Raw genomic sequence first — 26440 nt, forward strand, 5'->3', positions numbered from 1 at the left:
ATCAGGGCCCCTGCTTCTTTGGGACTGGAAGTGATATTGCTTCTCAGGGTCCCTGATCCTTTCTTAGCAAAACTATACTGCCTCTTAGGACTCCCGCTCCCACTTTTGTTTTTTAAATACCAAAAGTGCTCCTCTTTGTCCTTGAAATATGACCCAGAAGTGAGTACAGACAGTGGAATTGCCAAGCAGTGTCCAGTCCTTCGTCCGGTGCTAGGACAGGAGTCCTCTGTAATCTCTTGCTGATCGGTTACTTAGTCCCCATACCAACTCTGGCTTGAGAGCTCTTGAAGCTACTGTTATTTTGTTGCCACCATCTAATCCCATCACTGGTCCTTAATCCACATGGACTCTGAGTCAGCCTCAACCATGATGTCACACATCTCTCTCTCTCCTTCTTCCAAGTTGTCTTGATTTGGAAGAATTTCTCATTCTGACCTTTTGTTGACTCTGCCACTCCAGAATTTGACTTGAGCCATTATTTTGAAGTTGTCTGGAGGGGCAGTGTTGGGCGAGCTCAGCTCAATGATTTCTCACCTCTACCATCTTGGCTCTGCCCCCAGAAGTAGATTCATATACTTTTAAAATATGGAACCTTAGGTTATATGAAAGTTTTATTTCATATTCTAGAATATCATGGATTTATTAATATATTTTAAAGGTAATTTTCGAAATATTCAGTAAATTAAAAAACAAATTCAGGAATATTGGAAAAACCAAATTTTAGAGACAATGTGGAGTTTCATTAATTTTATTACATTTGGGTACATTGTGAATTTCTTTACGTGCTCTATTTGTTTAAGAGAACATTTATACTCCTATTTGTACTCCTTTAGCTCAAAATCAAATTAACCGTAAGCAGGGCTGTTGCTGCTTTTATAAACTTGAGTTAACATTTTATTAAAAGTGCTATTAAGTTCCCTTTGAAACATTTAGCCTGTAACTTCTTATGATTAATTCTTTAGTAAAATAGAAAATTTTCAACATTTTAATGAAGTTTTTTCTTTCTTATTCTGCTGTAAGGCTTGAAAAGGCACAAGAAGAAAATAGAAATGTTGCTGTGGAAAAGCAAAATTTGGAGCGCAAAATGATGGATGAAATTAATTATGCAAAGGAGGAGGCTTGTCGACTGAGAGAGCTACGGGAGGGAGCTGAATGTGAATTGAGTAGACGCCAATATGCAGAGCAGGAATTGGAACAGGTATTTAATTTCCCTTTTATAATATATATACGTATCATATATTTATGTTCTGTTGCATTTTGTATTTATAGAAGAAATACTGATACCACACAAATTTGCCAGTGACCGATAAAGCTCAATAATGAGGCAAATTATTATTTGGAGCAATATCTAGTCAGTAATATAGTCATAAACATAACATGTTCATCCGTTCACCTTTTAAATCCCCTTCCACTGAAACATTTTGATGATGATTCTTTTCTCGTAAGTCATGATGAATAGAATTACAATCTCCAATCAATTATCTCCTGTCTGTCTGCTTCCCTGTTTGTCTGTCTAGCTGTCCATTTATTCATTCACTTATTTATTTATTTATTTTGATTTTTAGGAGATAGTCATTTTAAAATGGCCCATATGAACAATTTTCTCCAAAGACACAGGTCTCCACTCTTGAATACCAAGATGTAACTGAAAAAAAGATTTAACATGCCCTTAAGTTTTAGCATCACTAAAAACAATTTAACTTGCTTTAAAAGTAAACTTCTTTATATATAAAAATATCCACAACTTTTCACAACTAAGCTTTATAAAAAATTTATGACATCTAAAGGTTGTCTGTCTCAACATATTCCTTCTCTCAAAGAAACTGCATTTGAATGCAGGTATTTCGGCATTGCACACCAGGCCTGGAGGAAAGGAGATATTTTCACAACTTAAATTATTAGCAAATAATCTTGGTGTTTGTTTTATTTATTTGTTTTTAAAGCTTCCACACCCACCTTTTAAGCCAGGAACCATGAGCCATAAGAGGATATGGAGAGAATTCTATGTTGAATATTTTCTTTTACAAATTAAAAGTTTGTTAAACTTAGTGAGATCTTCTTTAATATTTATAATTCTATATTTTAAAAGAATTTTCTCAAAAGTATATTTTCTACCAAGCGGGTAATAATTTATAATTTTTGTTAGTTTATATACTTACCTTACAATAACTTGTTAAAATTAAATATACAGCTTTACTTTTTTTTGAGCAGTTACATCAGCTGTATTTAAACTGAGCTGTGTTGCTACTTAATGTTCATTCAACAAATCTTTTTTTCATTGTTTTTGGTCTTTTGTTTTTTATTGCACTGATTTTGATATATCCCCATTTTACCCCCACAGCTAGTGAAAGAGAAAAAAAAAGTAATTTAACCAAACCAACCGATGTTTTTAGCATTTCTGACCGTATATCTTGCATTTTATATCCATAGTCCTCCACCTCATCAAAGAGTGATGAGAGATACATTTTTTTTTTTTTCAATTTTTCTGTAGGACCAAGTTTGGTCATTATAATTATACAACATTCAGTTTCTTTTGTTGTTTTTTTTCATTTTCATTGTTTGTATTATGTAGATTGTTTTTATAGATCTGTTCACATCAGTCTGTCTCAAGTGTGTCTCCCCATGTGTCTTTCAATTCTTTGTGTTTTTTTATTTCTAAGGAAAATGTATATATTATTTAGCAGTCTCATTTAGAAGATTTAAGTTTTTTTAGCTGTAGTTTCTCCTGAATTTTTTTAATATTTTATTTGCTTTTTTGTGTATCTTTCTGTTAGATTTGTCCCAAACTGAGAGAGGTTATCATTGAAACCTCCAGCTGCTCTTGTATTACTGTCTGTCTTCTTGTAGTTCAGTTCAGTTTTTTTAAAATTAATTTAGATGCTAAGGCACTTGTAGCACATAAGTTTAATAATGATATTAATTTGTTGTCAATGATTCCTTTCAGTATAATTTAGTTGCTTCCTTTATCCCTTTTTATGTTGTGAAGGTTTGTTTTTGCATTGTTTGATAATGTGATTGCAACTCTGCAACTCCACTTTTTGAATTCACTTATTTTGGATTAATCTATTTATAGTAATTTTTTTCCCAGTCTGCTATTTTTATTCTGTGTATATATATATTTTAAAAATGTGTTTTTTGTAGTCAAGATTGTGAAGTTTTTTCTTATCCAAACTGTCTTTCTTTTTCAGTTTATTAGATTGTTTTTTATCTCTTTTTTTGGTAATTTTTTATTCACTTTAATCTTAAATACGTAATGAGAAAAGAAAAAAAAAGAATATTGCCATGTACACAGCAGAATGTAAGAGAGGATTCAATATGAAACAACACATTTCCATTTTGAGAAAAACTATATAATAAATACTACTCATTGTTTTCAAAGCTACCCAGATTTTCTTTTCTTCCTTGTAGGTTTTCTTTTGTTCTCTGCTGTGCACTTTTTACTTTATTCCTACCATCCCCTGAGAAGGCTACAATTAAAAATGAGTACATACAGAGATTTCTATAGACATACACATATACAACTCATATACATATATGTAAGACCGTATTATGCATGTTTCCACTTTTCATCTCTTTCTCTGGAGATGGATGGTGTCTTCCTTCATAAATTCAAATTTTTCCATGTTTTTCTATATCCACCAGCTCATCATTTCCTACGTTACAGCAATATTCCACACGATCCCATCCTTTTTGAGAGATTGTCTATGAAAGTTTTTTTTTTCCTACTTTTCTGCATTCCCTTGTATTCCTGGCCACATTGGTTTTATTAATACAAGAAAATATTAATTTAAAATAATCACAATTATCCATTTTGTACTTCAACAATGCTTTCACCTTATAATATAGTTTAATGTCGAATACTACTGAATCTGCTTCCTTTACATCTTTTTTCCCCTGGTTTCCTTAAAATTCTTGACCTTTTGTCCTTCCAAATGAACTTGGTTATTAATTTTTTCTAATTCAGTAAGATAATTTTTTCATAATTTAATTGGGATGGCATTGTTTAAATAGGTTAACTAGGTAAAATTGTCATTTTTTTATTATATTGACTTTATCTACCCATGAACAATAAATTTTACTCCAGTTATCTAGCTCTGACCTTATTTGTATAAAAAAGTGCTTTATATTTATGATCATATAGTTCCTTTGTTTGTCTTGGCAGGTATGCTTTCAGGTATTTTATACTGTCTGATAATTTTAAATTGTCTAAAACAGTATTAAATAATATTGCTGATACATAGTGTAGCTTCCCTATTTTTCTCTTTTGATTAAACATATTTTAGTTTTAACTTTGTCTGAGATCATGATTACTACCTTTGCTTTTTTTTTTTACATAATAAATTCTACTCCTGCCCTTTATTTTATCTTTGTGTATATCTCTCATTTTCATAGTGTTTCCTAAAAGCAACATATTGTTGAATTCAGATTTTTAATCTGCTGTCCATTTCCATCTTATGGATAAATTAATCCCATTCACATTCTAAGCTGTAATTACTTGTTGTATATTTTCCTCCTTCTTATTTTTCCTTATTATCCTTCTTACACTATTTACCCTATCCTTCCTCACTCTTCTGCTTTACTTCTACGTGCCACCTTGCCCTCCTGTTCTCTAACCTTTTTAAAAGTTCCTCCCTTATCCTTCCTCCCAGCCCTATCCCCTTGCCCTCTTATTTCTTTCTGAATGTAGAACACTTTTATACCCTTCTAGATATACATGTTGTTCCATCTTTAACCCATTCCTGATGAGAGTAAGGTTCCAGCATTACCTGTCTTTCCTGCTACTGACTTCTTCTGTATCAGTTCTTCCTTTTATGCCTCATTTGTATGAGGTTACTCCTTTTTAATCTCTCCCTACACAATTTTTTAAATTACGTTATTATATACACAGCTCAGCACAAGCCTTTCTTTCAAACTACCCAAATAATAACAGTCATTGATAACTTTTTCACATATAAGAAGTGTAAACAATTTGACCTTATTGAGTCCCTTATAATTGGTCTTTAATGTTTACCTTATCTTTCTCCTGGATCTTATATGTTGAATTTTACCTTAAGTTCTGCTGTTTTTGTCACAAACACCTGAAAGTCTTTCAGTTCATTAAATGCCCATTTTATTTTTTTCGTTCAGGATTATACTTAACTTTGCTGGGTAAGTTACCTTTGGTTGTAACCTCAGCTGTTTTGGGCTATAAAATCTGATAGGTCTTATGTAATCCTTGTTGTAGCTCCATGATATTTAAATTTTTTTTTTTCCCTTATTGCTTGCAATATTTTGTCTTTAACCTGGGAACTTTGAAACTTGGCTATGATATTCCTGTAAGTTTTCCTCTTGGGATCTCTTTCAGGTGATGATAAGTGAATTTTTTCTATTTCTGCTTTGCCTTCTTGTTCTAGAACTTCAGCATAATTTTCTTTGATAATTTCTTGTAGTATTGTATTAAGATTCCTTTTTTTATTGTAATTTTCAGGTGTCCAACTATTGTATTATTTCTCCTCGATATGTTCTCTAGATCAGTTGTTTTTCTGATGAGATGTTTCATATTCTCTTTTATTTTTTTCATTCTTTTGATTTTGTTTTATTATTTCTTGGTGTCTTAGAATGTCATTAAGCTCCCCTGTGCCCAATTCTAGTTTTCAAGGAATTATTTTCCTCCTTAAATTTTTGATTCTCTAATTCAGGTTGTCTGACTTTTCTTTCATAATTTTCTTGATTTTCTAGGATTGTTCCTTTTTTTTTCCTTCTAATTTTTCCCCAATCTTGTTTGATTTTTAAAGTCCTTTTTAAGTTTTTCCAAGAACTCCTTGTGCTTGGGACCATTTGGTGTTTCTCATTGAAAAAGAGAGGCTTTTTTAGCTCCATTATATTCCTCTGAATATGAATGCAGATCTTCTCTATCCCCATAGTAGCTCTCTATGGCTAGGTTCTTTCTCCTTTGCATGCTCATTTTTATTTTTATTTTGTTTTATTTTTAGCAGCTATTAGTATAATCAAATTCTAGTTCTGAGATATGGGGAATGACTCCCCAAACCTCAGGTCCTTCTTCCTGTTATTTTCTGAGGTCTGTCCTTGGGGCCCAACCTTGGGCTGTCCTCTCTACTCCTAAGTCATGGCTAAGGCCCCCAGGTGCCCTGTCCCACAAATGATCTTGTTCACAGCTTGTCCCTTGATTGACTGCAGACTACAGCTGACCTCTCTGCTCTGGAGCTGAAACCAGGGACTCTGCTATCCTGCTAGTGTCCACAGCCAGAAACGTCCCTGCCCCTCTGCTACTGCACTCACCAAGTGTGTGCTCGCTCCTTCTCCAGGATTTGTCAGATCAGCACAGCTGTTCTTGGCATCCATCTACAATGGAAGCTCCTTAAATCCTCTTTTATTCAGCCTTTGGACCCCCACACTATTCTCAAGGTGGAAGTTCCTGAGGCTAAGGCTGCCTCTCAACCCAGGTGCTCCCAGGGCTTATTGTTTCTTGATTCTACAGACTCGGCCTGGAGGTCTTTGCACTTCACTCAGGCTGAACCTCTGCCCCTGGAAGTCGGGTCTTTTCTGGCATCTTCTTAAGTGGTTTTAGGAGGACAACTGCTTTTCTCCAACTTCTGTTTATTTCTGCTGTTCCTGAGGCGATGTTCTGTCTTTTTTTGTGGCGAAGGTTTGGAGAGCCAAAAATTTTATGACCTATTTTGTCATCTTCCCAGAATCCTCTCCCAGTTTATCAGATTGTTTAATCCATTCACCCTTAAAGATACAAGGGTTAAGTTTATGTTTTCCTCTCTTTGTGTCTAATACTCTTCCCCTGAATTTGGAATTTTTTCCCTCTTCCTCTGTAAACATGGTACTTTGTCTCTTCAGTTATTTTTACTTAATCTACTTTAAGACTACCTTATTTCCCTCTGACTTTCTTCCCTTCAACCATCCATTGTTTCTCCTTTTCCTAATTTTGGAGTTACTAACAAGCTAATTTAAATTCCTTTTTTCTTTATAACTTTTATTTAGTTATTTAATTTTTCCTCTCAGATAAGCAGTGAAATAAAATCCCTCTTCTTTTCCTCACCTTCAACTTATATTTTTGTTTTGTTTTTTAGAATTTTATTTCCTGTGTCCTTTTCTAAAAAAGGATTTCTTTTTCCTTTTCTTTTGTTATTTGTCTTCCTTTTCTGTCTATTCTAGACTTCTGTTCTTTAATTGATGGCCTTTATATTTGTTTCGTCCTTTAGCCTCTGTATTCTTCATGGAGTTAGAGCTTCTATAGTGCCTACCTTGGGTTTCTTTTTCTAAATAGTTTCTGTGTTGTTGCTTTATATATTCTTTTCCCTGGCCACCTTTTTCCTGTTGTGATTTACTCTTAGAAATAACAATTCCTGCAGGCAATTGAGAGAAGTTATTCCCCCATGTTAGGAATTTTTTTGTGTCCTTCATTGTGCAGTTTGTTATTAACCTTTGCTTTCCCCATGGTCAATTTTTATCCCATTTGCCATGAAATTTCCTCCCTGGGTCCATGCTCTCCCCCTTTTCTGGGTGTCAGTTGCCCCTCAGGGCTCTGTTTCTCCTGACAAGGCAGGATGAATTTGGTGCTAAGAAGCAAATCCCTACAGATTATGTTTATTATAAGGTCCCCATCTCACTTTATAGAATATCTCTATTCCTCATGGGAACATTGTTTAGTGGGACAACCTCCTCACCCCACTATAATAAGATTTTCTCCCTTTTTCCCTTTCTTTCAGTATTTCCCTTTGCCTCCTTGCCCATTCATTCTCCTGTAGATTGTCTTCTTGTTGAGAGATTAGAGGAATTATTATCTCTTCGTCGACTTTTGACTTGATTAGCGTACATCAGGTATTCCCTTTATTATCTTCGTCTTTCCCTGTCCCCTTTTAACACTCCCTTTTCTGTAATTTAGTCTCTCTAAACCATTGGTTCACCTGACGGCGTTAGGTTGTGAGGTTTATGATGTTTCAGGCTTATTTCTCCACCATCATTTCTTCTATTTGTCTTCTGCTTTTACCCTAGTCTCCTTGTGTGCTTTTTGAAAGAAATCTCACAATGGTCTCCTCATTGTTATTTTGTTTTTGTTGTCCTTAGTTGCTACATTTGCTTACCTTTTTTGTATTTCTGCTGTCTAGGGTATTTGAAAAGTGAATAATTTGTTCAAATTTGGTTTTCTTTTTAAGAATGCTTCAAAACTCTTCATTTATATTAAACATCCATCTTTTTTTTCATTAATGGTTAGTCTCAGTTTACAGGGCACATCACCTTGGGTTACATTCTGAGCTCCTTTACTCTTCTTAATATATTATGGTGCTGAATAGTTTTGTTGTAATTCATGTTTCCTTTCTTTTATATCTGAAGATTGTTCTTCTGTTCCCTCACAGAATTTGTTGTTTGTCATTGGAAATGTTAGTAACCAATATGTTTCTTGGAGTGAATGTCATGGTTTTTTTTTTTTTCTCCTTAGAAGTGATGTCTAGAGTCATTTAGCTGGCACTTTGTTATCTGTGTTTAGAAGTTCTGGTCAGTTTTCTTGTATTATTTCTTGCATAATCGAATTTAGGTTTCCAACTTGTATTTTTCTGGGAGCCCTCTAATACTGAAGTTGTCTGTTTACATTCTGTCTTTGATATCAGTATATTTTACTTGTATAGAGATCAGGCTTTCTTTTAATATAATAGCTATTTAAATCTTTTTCAGATTGCCCATTACTTCTTTGTATTTGCATCCCCAATCAGTTAGGTCTTTTGTTTCTTTGGTGAGATTTGCCAATTCAAGTTGTTCTATTTACTAATTATTTCTACTATGCAGGCCATAAGTTCTGCTTTTATATTTCTTATTCATCTGTTAAAACATTCAGGAATATCTGACTGTGGTTCCATAACCTCATTGCAATCCCCATGGTTTTCTGTTCTGTCAGCTATTGATTAATTTTCCTTCCTCTTGTGATATTTATTCATAATCATCTGGGCTCTTATCTGATCAAGAGCCCATATTTCCTCTTTTTATTAATATCTTCCTTGATTAGTTTTTCTCTCTTAGGATCTTTGATAATTTCAGTCTTTACTCCTTAAATTCTCCTGTTGCTCACTTTCTAACTCTTTCTTCATTTATTACGGCTTCCCTAGAGGTTGACCCTCAAAGGCATTAGAGCCTCCTCCCATGCAGGGCAATTCACCTTCCACCGAATTAAGTCTTTGCCCCAGTTCATTCTGAGTAGTCAAAATTGGCCACGGATGGAGGCTAGGTTCTTTCCCTTAGGCTTAGTGGAGTGTCACTTAGCCACACATCTGTTTTCTGTACCAAATTTTGTGACTGACAGTGTCAAAAGTTGTAGAGAGGTACAGTTGGATGAAAATTGAAAAAGGGCCATTGGATTTGGCAATTAAGATATAACTTTGGAGAGGTCGTTTTTGTTTAAATGATGAGGTTAGAAGCTAGACTAGAAAATTAAAAAGAGAAAGAAGAGTAAATGGAGGCATCTTCTGCAGATGACCTTCTCAAGGAGTTTAGCTACAAAAGGCAGGAAAGATATAGGACACTAGTTAGCTGGGATAGATAAATCAAATGAAGGGTTTTTGAGGATGGATGAAACATGGGCATGTTTTTAGTAGAGAGGCATCCAGTAGTCACAGAGAGATAGAAGATAAATGAGAATAAGAATGATAGAGAGGGCTTGGGCATCTTCTTTTGGGGATGGGATGGGATGACTTGTACATATAGAAGGGTTGCCCTGACAAGATAAAGGGACACCTTCGTTTGAGATAGGGGTGAAGGAAGAGATGTATAAGGCATCTGGGTGATATGAAATAAGGAAGAAGGGAAAAGAGAAAGCTCTTGGTGAGTGGTCTCATTTTTTTCTTTTTCTTTTTTAGTGAAATATGAGGCAAGGTTTTTGACTGAAAGGCTTGGAGAGGGGAAAACCATGGGAAGTTTGAGAAGGTTGAAATGGTTTGGAAGGTGACTGTGGTGAGTGGGAAAATAGATTAATTAGAGAGACTTAACCAGATTGTCTAACAGGGGTGGGGAACCTGCGGCCTTGAGGACCTATGTGGCCCTCTAGGTCTTCAAGTGCAGCCCGTTGACTGAATCCAAACTTCATAGAACAAATCCTTTGGGATTTGAGGACCCAGAAGGCCATATGGGGCCTCGAGGCTGCAGGTTCCCACCTCTGTAGGGCTCAGGTGAAGTTATGTAACATAAATTTGTAGTGTACTCAGCATGGTTGGGTGACTTTCTCCACTTTAGTTCTGTAGCACATACATGGAAGTGTGGATCATGGTGGTGATCCAAGGTTGACACTTGGCAATATGAGAAGGGGGCAGGGACTCAAGAGATAAGGGCCATGTATAGTTGGACTGGTTAACCAAGGCATCAAGATGGGTAAAGAAAAAGAATGTGACTGGTGGAGGAGTGATGTTGGGGCTGAGAGCTGAGGGGTGGAAGGATTGGAGGTTGTGGTATGGACAAAGAGCAAGGAAAAAGATGCTAATAGATTGTGAGTTCGTGAACATGGAAGTTGTACATTTTGGGGTAATGGTAAGATCAAAGGTATGACCATCCTTGTGTGTGGCTGAAATGGGGTGAAGTAATAAGTCATGGAAAATGAGTAAATTGAGCACTGGAAGGTTTGGGTTTTAGAGGGAGTATCAGTATGTTTGTTGAAATCACCTGGTATGAGGTTAGGAGTTGGGAATATTGAGCTCATTGAGAAAGGAAGGAGTGTATCTGGCAGGTCTGTAGACAACAGTACCCAGATTATGATTGGGTGGTAGGTATGGATTATGTGAACCCCAAAAGAGGAAAATGACTGAATAATGGTTGTAGCCCATTGTTAGGAAATTCTTTTTGAACTGAAATCTGCCTCTCTATAACTTCTCCCTGTTGATCCTAGTTTTCTCTTCATAAAATCAAGCAGAATAAGGTTAATCCCCATTCTACCTCATTATCTTTCAAATATTTGAAGACAGTGATTACTTACCTTCCCCCAAGTTTCTTCTTGTCTCTAACTTAGCCTAAGCAACTATAGTTCTTTCAGGTGATCGTTGCCTCGCATGATTTCAAGTTCCTTCACTAGTGTGGTTCTTCTCTTTTAGACTGACTCCAGTTTGTCAGTGTCCTTTCTAAAATGAAACACCATAAACTCAACACGATATTTCAGATGTTGTCTTAGCCAGGGCAGTGAATGATGCAGTTATTACCTAACTAGGAATACCTCTGTTAATGTGGGCTGAAATTAATTTTTGGCTGCTTACTCATATTTTTGACACTTTGAATTTGTTAAGCTATTAAATTCTTCAGAGCTTTTTTTCCCCTTTCACATAAATGCTGTCTTTTCATGTCTTCCCTCAGTCGGAGACAAGCAATTGGCTTTGTCCCTAATGCTGTGACTGCCTAGTATTACCTCCAGGTCATTGATTTACCACTTTTTCCGTGGTATCCATGTTACACAGTAATTCCACTCTCCAGATTCTTGCCACCATTTTCTGTCATTGTCCAGTACCCATATCTAACTTCAGTGATTAATTTATCAAGAGTTAATTAAGTTTTTACTACATGGGAGATTTTATAGAGGTATGACATAGACTTAAGTTTCTACCTTAGGCTTTTTCCTTTCTAGTCTGACATAAACATACCAATAGTTATGTATAAGTATTACAAGTATGTGTGATTACCAAGTTATGATTTTAAAAAAATTTGTCCAGAGCATTAAAAGAATGAAGGTGGGAGGTGGGTAAATATATATATATATACATATATATATATGTGTATATGTATATTGCCACAGTAACATCTTAATCATTTATGTATTCCTCATTTTTAAGGTTCGGATGGCTCTAAAAAAAGCTGAGAAGGAATTTGAACTAAGAAGTAGTTGGTCTGTTCCTGATGCATTGCAGAAATGGCTTCAGTTAACACATGAAGTGGAAGTACAGTACTACAATATTAAAAGACAAAATGCTGAAATGCAGTTAGCAATTGCTAAAGATGAGGTATTTTATTTTGTCTCATGTTTTAAGACCATGTTGATTTTGTTTCTAAATATGACCATTCAGGATGGCATTATTCTAACCTTCCAAGGTATTGGAGTGTCCTGAGTAACATTTTTTAGTTTTTAGATGTAGTCTTCTGTAGTATTAGGTTATAAAATTTGCACTATTTGGAAGAATATGTATTTTACCAAGAGGAAATTGACAGTTAAAAATTTTCATCATTATTACAAACGTTTTATACGGAGCTTTTCTCCTCTAGGTTGCTGCTTCATATCTGATTCAGGTTAGTAGTAACTGAAAATTCTTATCTGACACCTATTTAATTGTTTGAAATAAGACAAAGTGTCAACTTGGTTTTTAGTAAACCCAAGTGCTTACTTAACTAACTCCCTCCATTATAGTAGGGTCTAGTTAATGCTTTTTTTGTAGCCTTAGGAGAAAGATTCAGGTTTAGTTGTTGTTTGTTTGTTTATTTCAGCAGTAGTGATTAGGAAAAAATTCTTTAGAACAGGGATTTGAGTTTCATTGATTAATAATGCCTATTGAGAAAGCTTGCCACTTCATTGTTCTATTCTTTGGAAACCATAAAATTGTTTTCTGAGTTATTAATTTTGTAGCAGTTTCCATGATTATTAAATTTATTTTAAGCAAAATAAACTTCATTAATGTGTAGGTATTGTATATAAATGTGCTGTAAGGTTGCTGTTTAGATTCATTCTTTCTTTTCTGATATTCTTAGGCTGAGAAGATTAAAAAAAAGAGAAACACAGTCTTTGGGACTCTGCATGTTGCACACAGCTCATCTCTGGATGAGGTGGACCATAAAATTCTTGAAGCAAAGTAAGAAAATTAAAATCAGTAATCTTTTTTAACGTGGTTTTTAAAAAAAATAATTAATTTACAAAGACATTTACATTAGAATTTGGCATATCATTTTGATCAAGTAAATTGTACAAACTATTATGCCCTTCTAAGAGTGGTTAATTTTTTTTTCCCTTTATCAGTGTCAGTAAATACATGATGTTAATTATTCTATTGTGAGCTCTTTATAGTCACATTTGTTATTTCACGTGAAATTCACTGAGATGATGAATAACTACTGTCTTAACTTTTTCCAGGAAAGCTCTCTCTGAGTTGACAACTTGTTTACGAGAACGACTTTTTCGCTGGCAGCAGATTGAGAAGATCTGTGGTTTTCAAATAGCGCATAATTCAGGGTTACCAAGCCTGACATCTTCTCTTTATTCTGATCACAGTTGGGTAGTGATGCCTAGAGTCTCTATTCCACCCTACCCAATTGCTGGTGGAGTTGATGACTTAGATGAAGATACACCTCCGATAGTTTCACAATTTTCAGGTAGGTTTAAAATATATGATATAATACATGATTATAATTAAAACAGTTTAAATTGATGATACAATTTTTAAAAAAATACCAATTTCTAGTGTAGCTTTCTTTATGGTCATCTGACAGTAAATTTGTTCTCTTCCTCTGAAGCCTTTTTTGCATTATCATTTAGGAACTCAGAATTCAAAAGTATGTGAAACCATAATATTATTGAATTTAAATAAACATCAAGGATTAATTTGCTTAATGAACTAATCAGCATGTGTTTATTAAACACCTGTTGCACACACAAGGTATTGTGGTTATAAAGAAGCACTAGACAGTCATTGCTTTATAGATGTCTCACCATTAAGGTAGCAAACATGTACATAAACCAATAACTAATAGTTAATGGAAGTACTATCTGAAAAATATGAACACTTGGACAGTAGGTATGTTAAACTCTAAAGAAAGCTACATCATTATGAAAATTGAGGGCATAGCAAGTCTTGTAAGGTAGACAGAACAACAGGACAGACAGTTTAAAGCTTTTAGTACTTAGATCTGCACTAAGACTTTTGGGGCACCCTGTATAAATGCTAGCTGCTATTAGTACTTAGAATGCATTAAGACTTTTGGGATAACTGTTATAATACTTCGGGTTGCAGAGTTCTTTATATACATTAAATTTACTATCACTGTCCTTCAAGGTGACATAATTTTATTATTGGTACTACCTCCCTCCACTAACACAGATCAAAACTTCTCTGACTGAATAGACTATGTTTCAGATTTTCTGTAGCTAAAAAAATACTGCCCCAGCAGCAAATAAACTTTGTAAAATTAACTAGCCATTACTATGCATTAATTAAACTAGCTACAGTTGTTTGGATTTAAAACTTAATAGAAATTTTGAGTTTATGAGGATTTTTAATACCCAATTTGGATTTTTTTTTATCCCAAGTATTGCATCTTTATCAAAGTTTGGAATAAAGATATGATAATTTGTAAAGTTTAACTGAACCTTACTTTTCTTTTATTGATGTGACCTCTAATATTTTATCACGTCTATGGAATGTCTGAGCTTATTCTGAAAATTAATTAATCTAATAATATCTTTAAAACATAATTCTATTGTTGTGCACTTATTATTGCTGTTAAGAGCAGCAAAGTTACCCATGAGATAATTTGGTGAAGGAGTTATATAGATGTTAGTTGAAGGAATCAGAGAACAACAAACAACTTACTTAGTTTCAGGCTAAATTTTTTACTTGGATATTCCATTTTAAACATTAGGCTTGCTTATCCTCTCCCCCTTTCCCCTCCCTTTGCTCTCCTTTATCCTCTCTTTGCTCCTCTCCCCTTCTCTCTTCCCTCCCTATATCCTCCCTATCTCCTGCGTGTCTTTCCTCTCCCCTTTCCCCTTTTTTTTTCTAGATCCATGATTTCATTTGGGTAGAGGTTCCTCATGATGAAAGTCTCTCTATCAGTACAGATTAGCAGCTGCTCTGCAATATATACATTTAGAGAGTTGCCTGGGGTATACAGAGAGGTTTAAATGATTTGCCCAGGGTCACATAGCCAGTATGTACCAGAAGTAGATTTGAACCCAGGTGTTCTGGCACTGTGACTGCCTATCTATTGATGTAGGCAATCTTTCATGTCCGTATTATATATGAGGAAATGGAGATTTAAAGAGGTAGTGATTTGCCCAAAATCACATGACAGACTTGGACTTGGTCCTGATTATCTAGCTCCAAGCTCAATGCTTTTCTTGCTACTTATATTTTTTCTTTAAAACAGATTTCTAGTTAATAGTAAGGAAGATTTTAAATTACATTTTTATGCCACATTCAGGTTTACAAAGTGCTTTATACATATATTTCTTTTTTTTTAATCTTTATGTCAACCGAGAAGTAGTTTCAGATATTATTGTACATAATTTCAAAATTTTTTGCTATTAAATCAGAATATTTATAATGAGAAAATATAGGTAGGAAGTGGAAATAAAAACATTCTTGGTATTTTAAAACAATATACTGTATTATGTAGCAACAAAATTTATTTCCAAACTTTTATTTCTATTAAATATTTCATGAAGATTACATACATACATACACACACATACATATATGTTATGTGTATATATTATACACATAACACATATCACATGCTAATATGGAAATATGTTTTACATGACTGCACATGTATAATCTATATCAGATTGCTTGTCTTCTCAAGGAAGCGGGATGGTAAGGAGGGAGAGAATTTGGAACTTGAGATTTTAAAAAATGAATGTTAGAAATTATTTTTACATGTAATTGGGGAAAAAATAAAATATGACAAAAAGAAAATAAAAATTTACTCTCCTTTTGCTTAGAATAAATAGTCAACCAAGAAGTATGATGCACATCTTATTTCTGGCACATAGTAGGTACTTAATAAATGCTTGTTGACTGCCTAATAACCTCACTAGTGATGACAAGGATAGTAAACTCTGTTGGAACTGTTTGTAAAAAGTTACGTGTGACAGCTGCTTTTCTTAATACCGTACAGGGTTGTTGTGAGGCTCAAACGAAATAATGTGGAATCTGCTTGCAAACAGTCAAGCATTTTTAAGTGCTTACTTTTTAAAAACTAGGCACTATGTTAAATGCTTGGGATATTAAAAAATATAAATCTCAGCTGTTGTTATTTTGTACAACCTTTGATGTCCAGAATATGTATATTCCTAGAAAAAGATCTTATTGATTAATTTCTTTATAGTGAATCTAAATTTCACATTGTTTGCTACCAGGAAATCAGAGATGGAGGATGGAAAGGTATAGACACCTTAAAGAAAATAAATGGACTTGAGATATAGTAAAATTATAATTAAAGAGCTATTTAAAAGGTAGAGTATTACAAAATTAGTCACACTTGCCTCCTTATAATTGTTTTTACATACAGTTCTTCTTAAAACTATTAATGTTGTTTTAATCAAAGGCAATTGAAGCCCTTTTTTCTTTTTATTAGATAAATGATTAGATAAATATTACATAAATAATTTTATTATTTATTAGTCTTTTCATTTTAGTTAGAAACAAAAGGGACAGTAATAATTTAGGAAGATTATGGATAGTTGAAGTCAAGATGGTGGAGTAGACAGAAGCAGCAGAGCTGAGAGCTCCTCCTGACAAGACTGTCCCAGACAAATCTAGAAAATGTACCCGATTGAACCTTGATGGGGAAATCCAGAGAACAAACACAGTGAGCTGTTTGTCCAGGCCAGGTCAGCATAAAGTGACAGAGAGTCCTGTAGACAGTGGGGATGGGGTCAGGCCAGGAGTACGCTGCACTTGGACAACTTCAGTGCCCAGGGAAAGACTGTAGACCCATACTAGGGGTGGAAACTGGCAGCTTTGCTGCCCATTACCCAGTTCTTAGTCACAGATATAGGGCAGACTGAGAAGGAGACCTGTTCCCAAGGGTAGAGTTCCTTGTAGGGGGACCCTGGATAGTGTATTAGTATAATTAAAAGGAAGTTCAGAAGCAAGCAGCATCAATGTAGCATAGATCACAGGAGCAGAGAGCAATCTCTCAGTTCCAGCATCTGCTCCGTCCCCCAATAGAGGAACAACCAGGACAAGAAACCCAGACCAAAGCAGAACCTACATTTCTGTCACTCTAATCCAAGAGAGCTTTCCGTAATGACTAATAGGGACTGAGTTCTGTAGCATTCTACTGTTGCTTAAACCAGAACCTAGGAATTTGTAGAGCTTAGAGCAGGAGGGCAACATTCAGAGTTTACCCTGTTTCAGAGACTTTGGGAGCACTAAAAAGTGCTTGCAGTTCTGAGTCCAAGCTCTCCCTGAGATCCTAGTATAACACAACACTCAGTACCCTAAAGAAAGAAGCAACAAGACCAGACCAGCCCATCCCTCCCTCCAAAAGTGTGACAGAGTCCAGCCCTATTATCAAGTCAAAAGTTAGGCAAGTAGGCTGGAAGAATGAACAAACAAAATGGTGACAGAGACATGCAAGGCAAACTCAGAAAAAGAGAATGAGTCCAAAACGTATACAAGCAAAGCCTCAGAGAAAAACACAGCTTGGGGACCAATTCAACTAGAATTCCTGGAAAAGATGAAGCAATAGTTGTTTTTTAAAGAGTTTAAAAATGTTTGTATAAATGAAGTAAAAGTACTTGAGGACCAAATTGGAAAAGAAGTGAGAACTATGGAAGAAAGAATTTGAAAGGGAATCAAAGAGCTTGGCAAAGGAAATATAAAATCTTGCCCACGCAGCAAACTCCCTGAAAATTCAAATGGGCCAAATAGAAACTCAAAAATTAAAAGAATTGTATGACCTTGGACAAGTCACAACTTTTCTTTGGGTCTCAATTTGCTCAACTCTAAGCTGAGATGGTCTTAAAGGTCAAGGTTCCTTACAATTCTAAATTTAGAATCCTATTTAAAGTATGTAACTTTATAATAACAATTTGGTATTGTGAGTAGAGAGCTGACCTCAAATTTAAGAAGACCTAGGTTCCTGTCCTGTTTCTGACACATGCTGGGTGACCCTGGGCAAGTCGCTTAACATTTTAGTGCCCATGTCACGTTTCTAATACTGTAATTAGTTAGTTAACTAAGCAGGGGCCCATCTCCATTGGTCAATGGCATTTACTCATCAGAGGTTCCTTAAGTCAATGAAAATGCAGTATCAAAAAAAAAAAATACACAAGTAGCATAGATCAAAATGATTCCCTAATTTACAGCTTCTTGAAGTTATTTGATTGTAGTACTTGAAAAGATATCTCTTTGCCTAAAATTAACCTGACATTATGACTGCGTGATTAAAGGCCTGTTTAATACCTGGAACCATTAATGCTTTTTCATTTGATACAAATATCCTTTAAATAATTTATTATACTAATTCTGTAAATTTAACGATGCTAATCATCTTTAGGGAGACTCAGTAAATTGAGATAAGGCATTTGGTGATATTATTGTTCAGTTGTTATATGCCTATGTCCATTTTATTTTGCTATCAAAATAAATATTTATTTCTCCAAAAAGCTTAATTTTCTTACGAGCAAGCAATATCAACGCAAAGGCAGAGGACAAATATGGTAAAGATGGTCAGACAGTTGTACCTCACAATTCTCTTCTGTGTGTAAATAAATAATATGAATAAAGGGAGCATATGATCATAATTGCAATTTCATTTTTGTATAGGGGAGTGTTCTTTAAATATTTTTTCTTTTTTTAGGGTCCATACCGAAACCTCCTGTTTCATTAGCAAGAAGTAGCAGCCTGTGTCGTTCTCGACGAAGTATTGTGCCATCATCTCCACAGTCTCCACATACTCAGCTTCCTTCACACACACCTCATCCTCGGCATCCTCAACATATACAGCATTCTTTGCCTTCCCCTGATCCTGATATTCTTTCAGTTTCAAGTTGCCCTGCTCTTTATCGCACGGAAGAGGAGGAAGAGGCCATTTACTTCACTGCTGACAAACAGTGGTATGAGTAATGAAATGATTATTTTAAAAATTTGTTGGGCATAGGCATTTGAAAATGTGACATGTCAGATGAGGTACCATAGAAGACCCTGTCTTTGAGCCATGATTATCCCACTCCTCCTTTTTTTTTTAATGTTGGTGCAACTGGTGTGATACAGTGTGAAAGAGCTCTGGATTGAAATTCTAAAGAACTGTATTCTAATCCCATCTTGGATACTTATTGGACTTAACATCCTCATTTAGTCTCAATTTCCTTGTTTATAAGGAAATTCTCACATCATTGTGAGTATTGCATGAGAAAACATGTTGGAAATTATAAAGCACTATCTAATCATAAAGAATACTACTACTAATAACAATAATGGGAACTATGACTTTGAGCTGAAGGTCTCTGTTGACTTTTCTTTAAAATGAAGTGATGATATCTAACTCTAATTTTCTATGATTCTACTACTAGTATTGTTATTACAATTGTCATGAGCCTTTTGTGCTAGGAGACTAGTCTACTGTCTCTTATGGCCGTTGTTTCTCTAATTTGCTCTAAATTTTGTGCAAATCAGTCAGAAAAAGAACAGAAGAATCGAACTGATAGAAAATAATCACTTGTCTACTTTTTAAAGCATTTACAAAGTTGAAATAAAATCTAGTTATAAAGTGATTACTAGAATAATATCATTGGGGGATAATTAATATTCTCTGTCCTTATTCTAATTTTGACCTTTAGAGAATCTAGATTGCCTAAATTGGGAAAAATTGATATGACTAATTTTCTGTGTACTTCTGTAGTAAAATTGGCCATATGTAGTAGAGAAAACCCAGGAATGTGGAAAATTCAATTTAACTGTCTCAGGTTACTTGAATTACTTGATCCCCAAATTTATTTGAGTATGTAGGTATAAGGAATATATTAAGGGGTTTAGTTTTATTAGGTTTTTATTGGATACTATCTTGTGAAATATTTTTAACCTGGATTAGAATTTCACACATAAAGCAGCCAAATGACAGAGAACAGCTGAGCCACATAACAAAATATCAAGTAAATTAATAGTTAAAATGAAATAACTTTCTGATCACAGAGGCATTTGAGGCACAGAAAACTAAATAGCTTCAGGGAATGATGATATGCGCCGTTCAATTATTGGCTCTCCAGTCTAGAAGAAAAAGAAGTTTTGTAGAACCTCCAACCAGTTACTGATGGCCCTGGATTGGATATTTGTCCACATATGTACACTGTCCCTTGCCTTTAAATTTTACTGTGTTTCTGCCAGTACGATTAATTTATGTGCAAGTGCTTTGATATGAGAAGTCCTGGGTAAAGTCAGGCATAATCATCAATCATGTAATTATTGATATATTTGTCATGTTGTACAAAGAAAATTACAGTGAAAGAATTTGTCTTAGGAATTTATAAGCTTATAAAGTCAGCATTCACACAGGCCTAAGTAAAGCACATAGATATGATAAAATGAAAGCAGTAGCTCCATGCATGAATAGACCATGAGAGAGACTTCATATGTTCTAGTACTCCCTCCACTGGTACAGGTTACCATACATCTGTGCCTTTTGAAAGAAAAAACCTAAATTGAACTTTAACAAATCATCAAATAAAAATCAGCATTTTAATAAACGTTGCACATCCTCAGAGGATTGTACATGAAATTTCAAATATATGTTGCTTTTATTTTTAATACACAATAAATTTTACCTCCAAGTTTCAAAGCTCTTCTGCTTGTCTTTGATTCTTTCTGTTCCTTTTTGCTATTGGTGTGTGTGTGTGTGTGTGTGTGTGTGTGTGTGTGTGTGTGTGTGAGATTCTATTCCACTCCCACACTCTCTTACTCCTTACCCCATTTAAAAAACAATAGTAACATTTTTGTAACAAATATGCATAGTCAAGTGAAACAGAATCCCACATTGGTCATGTCCAAAAATATATCTCATTTTGTATGTTGAATCCAGAACCTTTCTTTCAGAAGGATAATTAGTACTCTGGAATCATGTTTAGTCATTTCATTGATCAGCATTCTAAGGCTTTTAAAGTTGATTTTTCTTTATAATGTTGTTATTATATAAATTGTTCTCTTGGTTCTGGTCACTTCACTCTGTATTCAAACTTTCCCAAGTTTATTGGAAATTGTCCCTTTTATAATTTCTTATTTTGTGATAGTATTCCATTACATTCATATGCCATAATTGGTTTACCCATTTTCCAATTGATGTGTACTCTCTTAGTTTCCAGTTCTTTGCCATTATAAAAAAGAACCATTATAAATTTATATTTTTTCATAATACATATCCTTTTTAGTCTGTTTGATTCATATGAGAACTACCCAGTATGATGGAAATCTTCTTCTAGGTCTTGTATTATATTGAGGTTCCTAGGATGGTATTCAGGCTGTAACTTTGATTATTCATTTTTCTTGCTATATGAATAGTCTGCTTCTTTTTCCAGTAATCTTTGTCATGAATGTTTTTACACTACTTCTTGTGCATAAGAAATTATTGGTTAACAGTGACTAAGTATTAATATAAAATCCATGTTAAAGTTCAATGTCATTATGTCATACAATTATGTAGAATAGGGAAGAAACAGTTGTGGAGAACCCTCGATCATCCTAAATATATCAGAAATGATTGTAAACTAGAACTGCCTTCTGTTAGTCACGATAAGGTTAGCCATCAGTAGTGGTTGAACAAGCTAATTTTTCACACCTTGGGGATGCATAATTCCAGTTATGCTTAAGGTTTAGCTTCTTATTGAAAATTAGTTACATAGTCCAAAATAAAATTCAGTTCTTCCCACTTCCGATCCAGTATTCATTTCATTATACCGTGCTCTGTTAATTTATTTTTATTTATTTTTGGTTTGGACCTATGTTCTCATCAGTGCAGGGAACTCCTAGTAAGGAAACTTCCTTAATCAACATAGATCAGCGATTGTTCTGCACTTCATATTCTTAAAGAGTTGCCTGGGAAACTGAAATGTTAAGTGACTTGCCCAGGGTCACAAAGTCAGTACATATCTGAGGCTACATTTGAGCCCAGATTTTCCTGAACCTGAGACTAGCTCTCTCTCTATTTTGCCTCTACTAAAATATTAATTTAGTAACTTTAAATTGTAGAATACAGCAAATGGGCAATGTTTCTGCTGATTCCTGGAGAATGCTAGTCATTTTTCCTAGGATAACAGTTATATGTGAGTTTAGTTGAAATGCTCCTCTACCAAAAAGGAAACTTTTTCAACTCTAATTATAGTACCAGAAACATGTTATAACTAATTTCTTCAGCTACCTCATGCTGTCCCCCCCGTCTTGTGCTTCTTAGAATGAGGGCTAGTAGTAACTTTGAGAGTATGCTCCTCCTACATGAGGTCTTCAGGCCTATAACTTGATTCAGACACCCAAGTAATACTGGAAAATTTGCCTAGTGCTGTGCTCCCAAGAAGTGGATGGATAGGTACAGGTGTGTGTTTTGAGAATAACAATAGCATAACAGATAGTTTTATGGGCAATTTCTTTTCTTAGCATTCGTCTCTTTCTGTTTATACTCCATTTCTACCTTTTGCCAACTCTTTCTCTTCTTGACTATCTCCCTTATTTTTTCATTACTCCTTTCTACCATGATACTTCCTCTTTGTACCCTTTTTCCTCTACTTTTCTCAGGGAGGGAAAGGAGCAATAAAAAATGTCATGAAGGAATGGATAGAAAGGTACCTATTTACTTATAATAATTTGAACATTTCAGTGGATAAGGATATTTAAAAATCTTTTTTGCCCGTTGTAGGTTAAAATCTTGATTAGAAGTTAACTGAGTTTCCTTAAAGTGTTGTAGTAGGCCAAACAATGTGTCTTCAAAAATATCAAGAGATCAGTAGGAGGGTGGTAAGTGAGAAATGATTGGGCTGTAAAAACAAGAGACTTCAGTCTAATTTTTAAAAATCAAGGGAGTAATTCTCATTTGAGGATTTATCCAGAGGAGATTCATGAATAACTGTAAATGGTTTCAGAAGTTGTTCTGATCATGTGCCTTACAGAAACTAAGAGTTCAATCAGATACTGAAAAATAAAGGGTTAGGATAACATTATCTTTCCCAATAGAAGATTACAGTATTTCTCTTAATGTTTGTATCTGTGGAAATGTACATTTTCATTTGTTGTCTTTATTTAATTTAATTGACTCTCATGTAGAACATTCCAGTGTAAATATTTATTTAATTTCTCCAATAATAAGACAGTGATAAGGCAATTTTAAAAGGAATGTTCATTTTTTAGAAAAGATTTAAATAAAATAGAGCAACCTGGCCAATTTTATTTCATATAATCTTCTGTTTAAATGATATAATCTTTAGCATGTTCATAGCTATACTTTTATGCATTTCAATTGATTTTCTACTTTTTTTTTACTTGAAATGAATGAAACTGAGTTTACAATTGTAAATTTTTAACTGTTCGGTTGAACAAAAATTTAGAAAATGACTAGGAGAAGGAAGATGAAGAAAATTATTTTTCAGATGGTAATACTGAGTTGAGCTTTGAAATATACATTGAACAAGACAACTATTTGGGGTAAATCTTGAAATAACAAAGTTAAACTGTCTAGAATGGAATAAGATGGTCCTATTTTCATTTTGTTATGGACTATTTTCTAGATTAGAAATAAAAATATTTCAGCTTTTCCTAAATTAAACATCAGGCTTTTACATTATTACAAATAATGTAAATCTTAATAATGAAGATTATTCTTGGTTTGTTTATTGAAAATTTGTGAAATTCACTTTCAGTATTCCCCCTTTCAAATTACAGTGGATTAAATATAATTGTGTATTGATGATGTATTGACTAAATTAGAATGTCATCTTTTCCTGTCAGCATTTTATCTTTTAACTTTTTTATTTTGATTTTATCTCATTCAGGGAAGTACCAGATACAGCTTCAGAATGTGACTCCTTAAACTCATCCATTGGAAGAAAACAGTCTCCACCTTCAAGCCTTGAGATGTACCATACTTTGTCTCCTCGAAAAATATCAAGGGAGGAACTCTCATTAGAAGATTCATCTAGAGGAGACTCTCCAGTAACTGCTACTATTTCCAGGGGTTCTCCTGATTGTATAGGTCTGACAGAAACTAAGAGTATGATATTCAGTCCTGCAAGCAAAGTATATAATGGTATCCTGGAGAAATCCTGCAGCATGAACCAACTTTCCAGTGGTATGCCTGTTCCTAAACCTCGCCACACTTCATGTTCATCAGCCAACAATGAAAGCAAACCCATTCAAGAAATCCCAAATGTCCCCAGGATAAGCAGCATCCCACAGGACCTTTACCAGAATGGAGAGAAAAGCAAAAAGCCATCAAAAATTAAAAGCCTTTTTAAGAAGAAATCCAAATGAATTGGCTGGTAGAAATATTTAAGTGTGGCATCATTAAACCTTTCTTTATCTTTCACTTAAAAATTTTTTTTTGTTACTTTTAAATTTTAGGAATGTAATTCCATTTGGGCTTTCCAGAATGAATGCCATAGTGGAATGCCCTTAAAGGCAACTGTTTGCTTATTAAAGTGACTCTGCCATCAGTACGTCATACCAGCTGTCATGAAAAAATCATTAAAACATTGAGACAGTTTACAGTTATTCCTGCCTATTTATTTCTGCTTTGTTATTAGTTATGTATCTAAAAATTTTTTTTGAAAGCCACTTTGGACTTCTGAGCTTTAATGGACTAGTAAGCCGGCATGGGCTTGCAAAAATTTCTTGTTTACCAGAGCATCTTCTTATCTTTCCACAGAGCTATTTACAATACTGGACTAAGTAACTTAAAAGAAGTAAAACTAATTGCACTACTGTTTTCCAGACTGGAAAAAAAAAAATCTCTGCAAGTGAAACTGTCTAGGGCTTATAAAATGTCTAAAGAGGAGGCTGTTTTCACTTTTAAATCTAAATGGGTTTTTAAATAGAACCTGGGATTTCTAACTGACTTGATATCTGGAAATGGAAACCCACACTTCTATTATGGGAAGCTTCTTTAGATGCATTTATTATTCTAAAGTTTCAAGACCTGCTGTAAAGATCATGGTTTTTGTTTCTGTTGTTTTTTCCCAAGGGCTTTCACTGTGATTTTACTGCGTTGCAGGCTGTATGATAAAAGATATACATAATTTAATGAGCTGAGGTTCTTGATTCTTTTTGCAAGCGACAAACTTGGAACTTGATTGAAGGACTTAAAACATTCACAAACTTAAACTGGGGGGAAATATGGGCACTTGTTTACAGACTTTGAATAACTACAAAGGATATTTAGTTTGTGAAACTTTGTACTGTGGAAAAGATAATAAATTGGAGACATTATTGTGTGGGATTGTGTTGATTTATGTTGAGGGTGACACTCCACTAAAACAGTTATGGTTTCTTAAAAGCTGTGATAAGCTTCCTTGTTTCATTGCCACATAAATAATGGCATTTTTGAAGTTGTTTTAAAAAAAAATTCTTATCCTTCTTTATAATGTACATAGTGTTAAATGTTCTAATATTAAGGCAAACAAATATACATTCATGGTGCATTTAGACAGTTCTAATTTATTAATTTGGGGTTTATTAAATTGACATTTCAGGTGTAATTTTCAGATACAATGATAGCTTTCGTTGGGTACTTATACAAGTTTAACTTAGAGCAACAAAGTGTATAGTATTTGGGATTTTTTTTTGCCTTCATCTCTCAGCACTTAAAAAGTAACGGGAGATCTTCTCTTCTGCTTGGATGAAAGACTTACACTTATTGATTGGAATCAGTTGTTGCACATCATGGATGTTCCAAAAAATAAGAGATGTTTAGCTGAGTTTTTCTATTAAGATTACATGAAAATGCTGATTGGTAAACAAGAATTTTCACTCCAAAGAGATGCTTTCACTTCTATAAATGTTAGCAGTTGAAATTTCATATAAGTTTATAACTGTTGATTCTATTTAGTACTTGTTTAAGGACATATTAATATTTTTATTTATAGAATTTAGAATAAGTGATTCCCCTAATTTTTAGGATGCTTGATCTACAGGTTCCAGAATGAAGGTGAAAAAGGTTGAAGTAAAAAGAAAAAAAAAAACCTGTTGACTAAGATTAGGATACACTGACTTGATGGGTAAAGGAAAGGAGTAGGGTTTGCAGTGATTTGTTCCGGATGGAAGAGATATTGTGAACATAAAGCATGATGAAAGTGAGGGGAAAGTTATAAAGAATTAAAAAGGACTCAAAGACCTTCGCTTAAGTGTTTGAAGTGCCCAAAATTCACTTGGTTGATTTACCAGGAAGAACTCGAAGAAAGTCAGCAACATCCTACAATGATTGGTAATTCCCATTTAGCTGGCAACTTTGGGAAATGAACATGCCCCTTCTGGCCTTACTAGTGAAAACTGTCTTCATGGTAGATAATTAAGTTCATTCTCTAGTGTTGTCTTTTTTTTTTTTTTTTGTTACAGGTAAGGAGTTTTTTTAAATCATTTCTTTAATGATTTACTTCTTTGAAGCAATAAAAAGTTTACATTTATTTAGAACTTATAGTTAATAGGTACTTAATGCATTTTCAACATGGTTAAATATAATTAATTTGAATTTCACATGATTTGCATAGGGGCTGGGCTTTAGT

General features: G+C 34.2%; 1 protein-coding gene across 1 annotated transcript in view; it reads left to right on the top strand.

Annotated features, from left to right (window-relative positions):
• STIM2 (stromal interaction molecule 2) overlaps positions 1 to 25148 on the top strand; it is a 162318-nt gene extending 137170 nt beyond the window's left edge. The window contains exons 7-12 of the mRNA XM_027836515.1: positions 1021 to 1198; positions 11808 to 11975; positions 12715 to 12815; positions 13094 to 13332; positions 18550 to 18805; positions 23717 to 25148. Coding sequence (XP_027692316.1) covers positions 1021 to 1198; positions 11808 to 11975; positions 12715 to 12815; positions 13094 to 13332; positions 18550 to 18805; positions 23717 to 24194 — 1420 coding nt within the window. The 3' untranslated portion in view covers positions 24195 to 25148. The remainder of the gene's footprint in view (positions 1 to 1020; positions 1199 to 11807; positions 11976 to 12714; positions 12816 to 13093; positions 13333 to 18549; positions 18806 to 23716) is intronic.
• Positions 25149 to 26440: the final 1292 nt, after the last annotated feature.

This window comes from Vombatus ursinus, unplaced genomic scaffold (genome assembly GCF_900497805.2).
Source record: "Vombatus ursinus unplaced genomic scaffold, bare-nosed wombat genome assembly UNPS02014818.1, whole genome shotgun sequence".
Classification (NCBI taxonomy): domain Eukaryota; kingdom Metazoa; phylum Chordata; class Mammalia; order Diprotodontia; family Vombatidae; genus Vombatus; species Vombatus ursinus.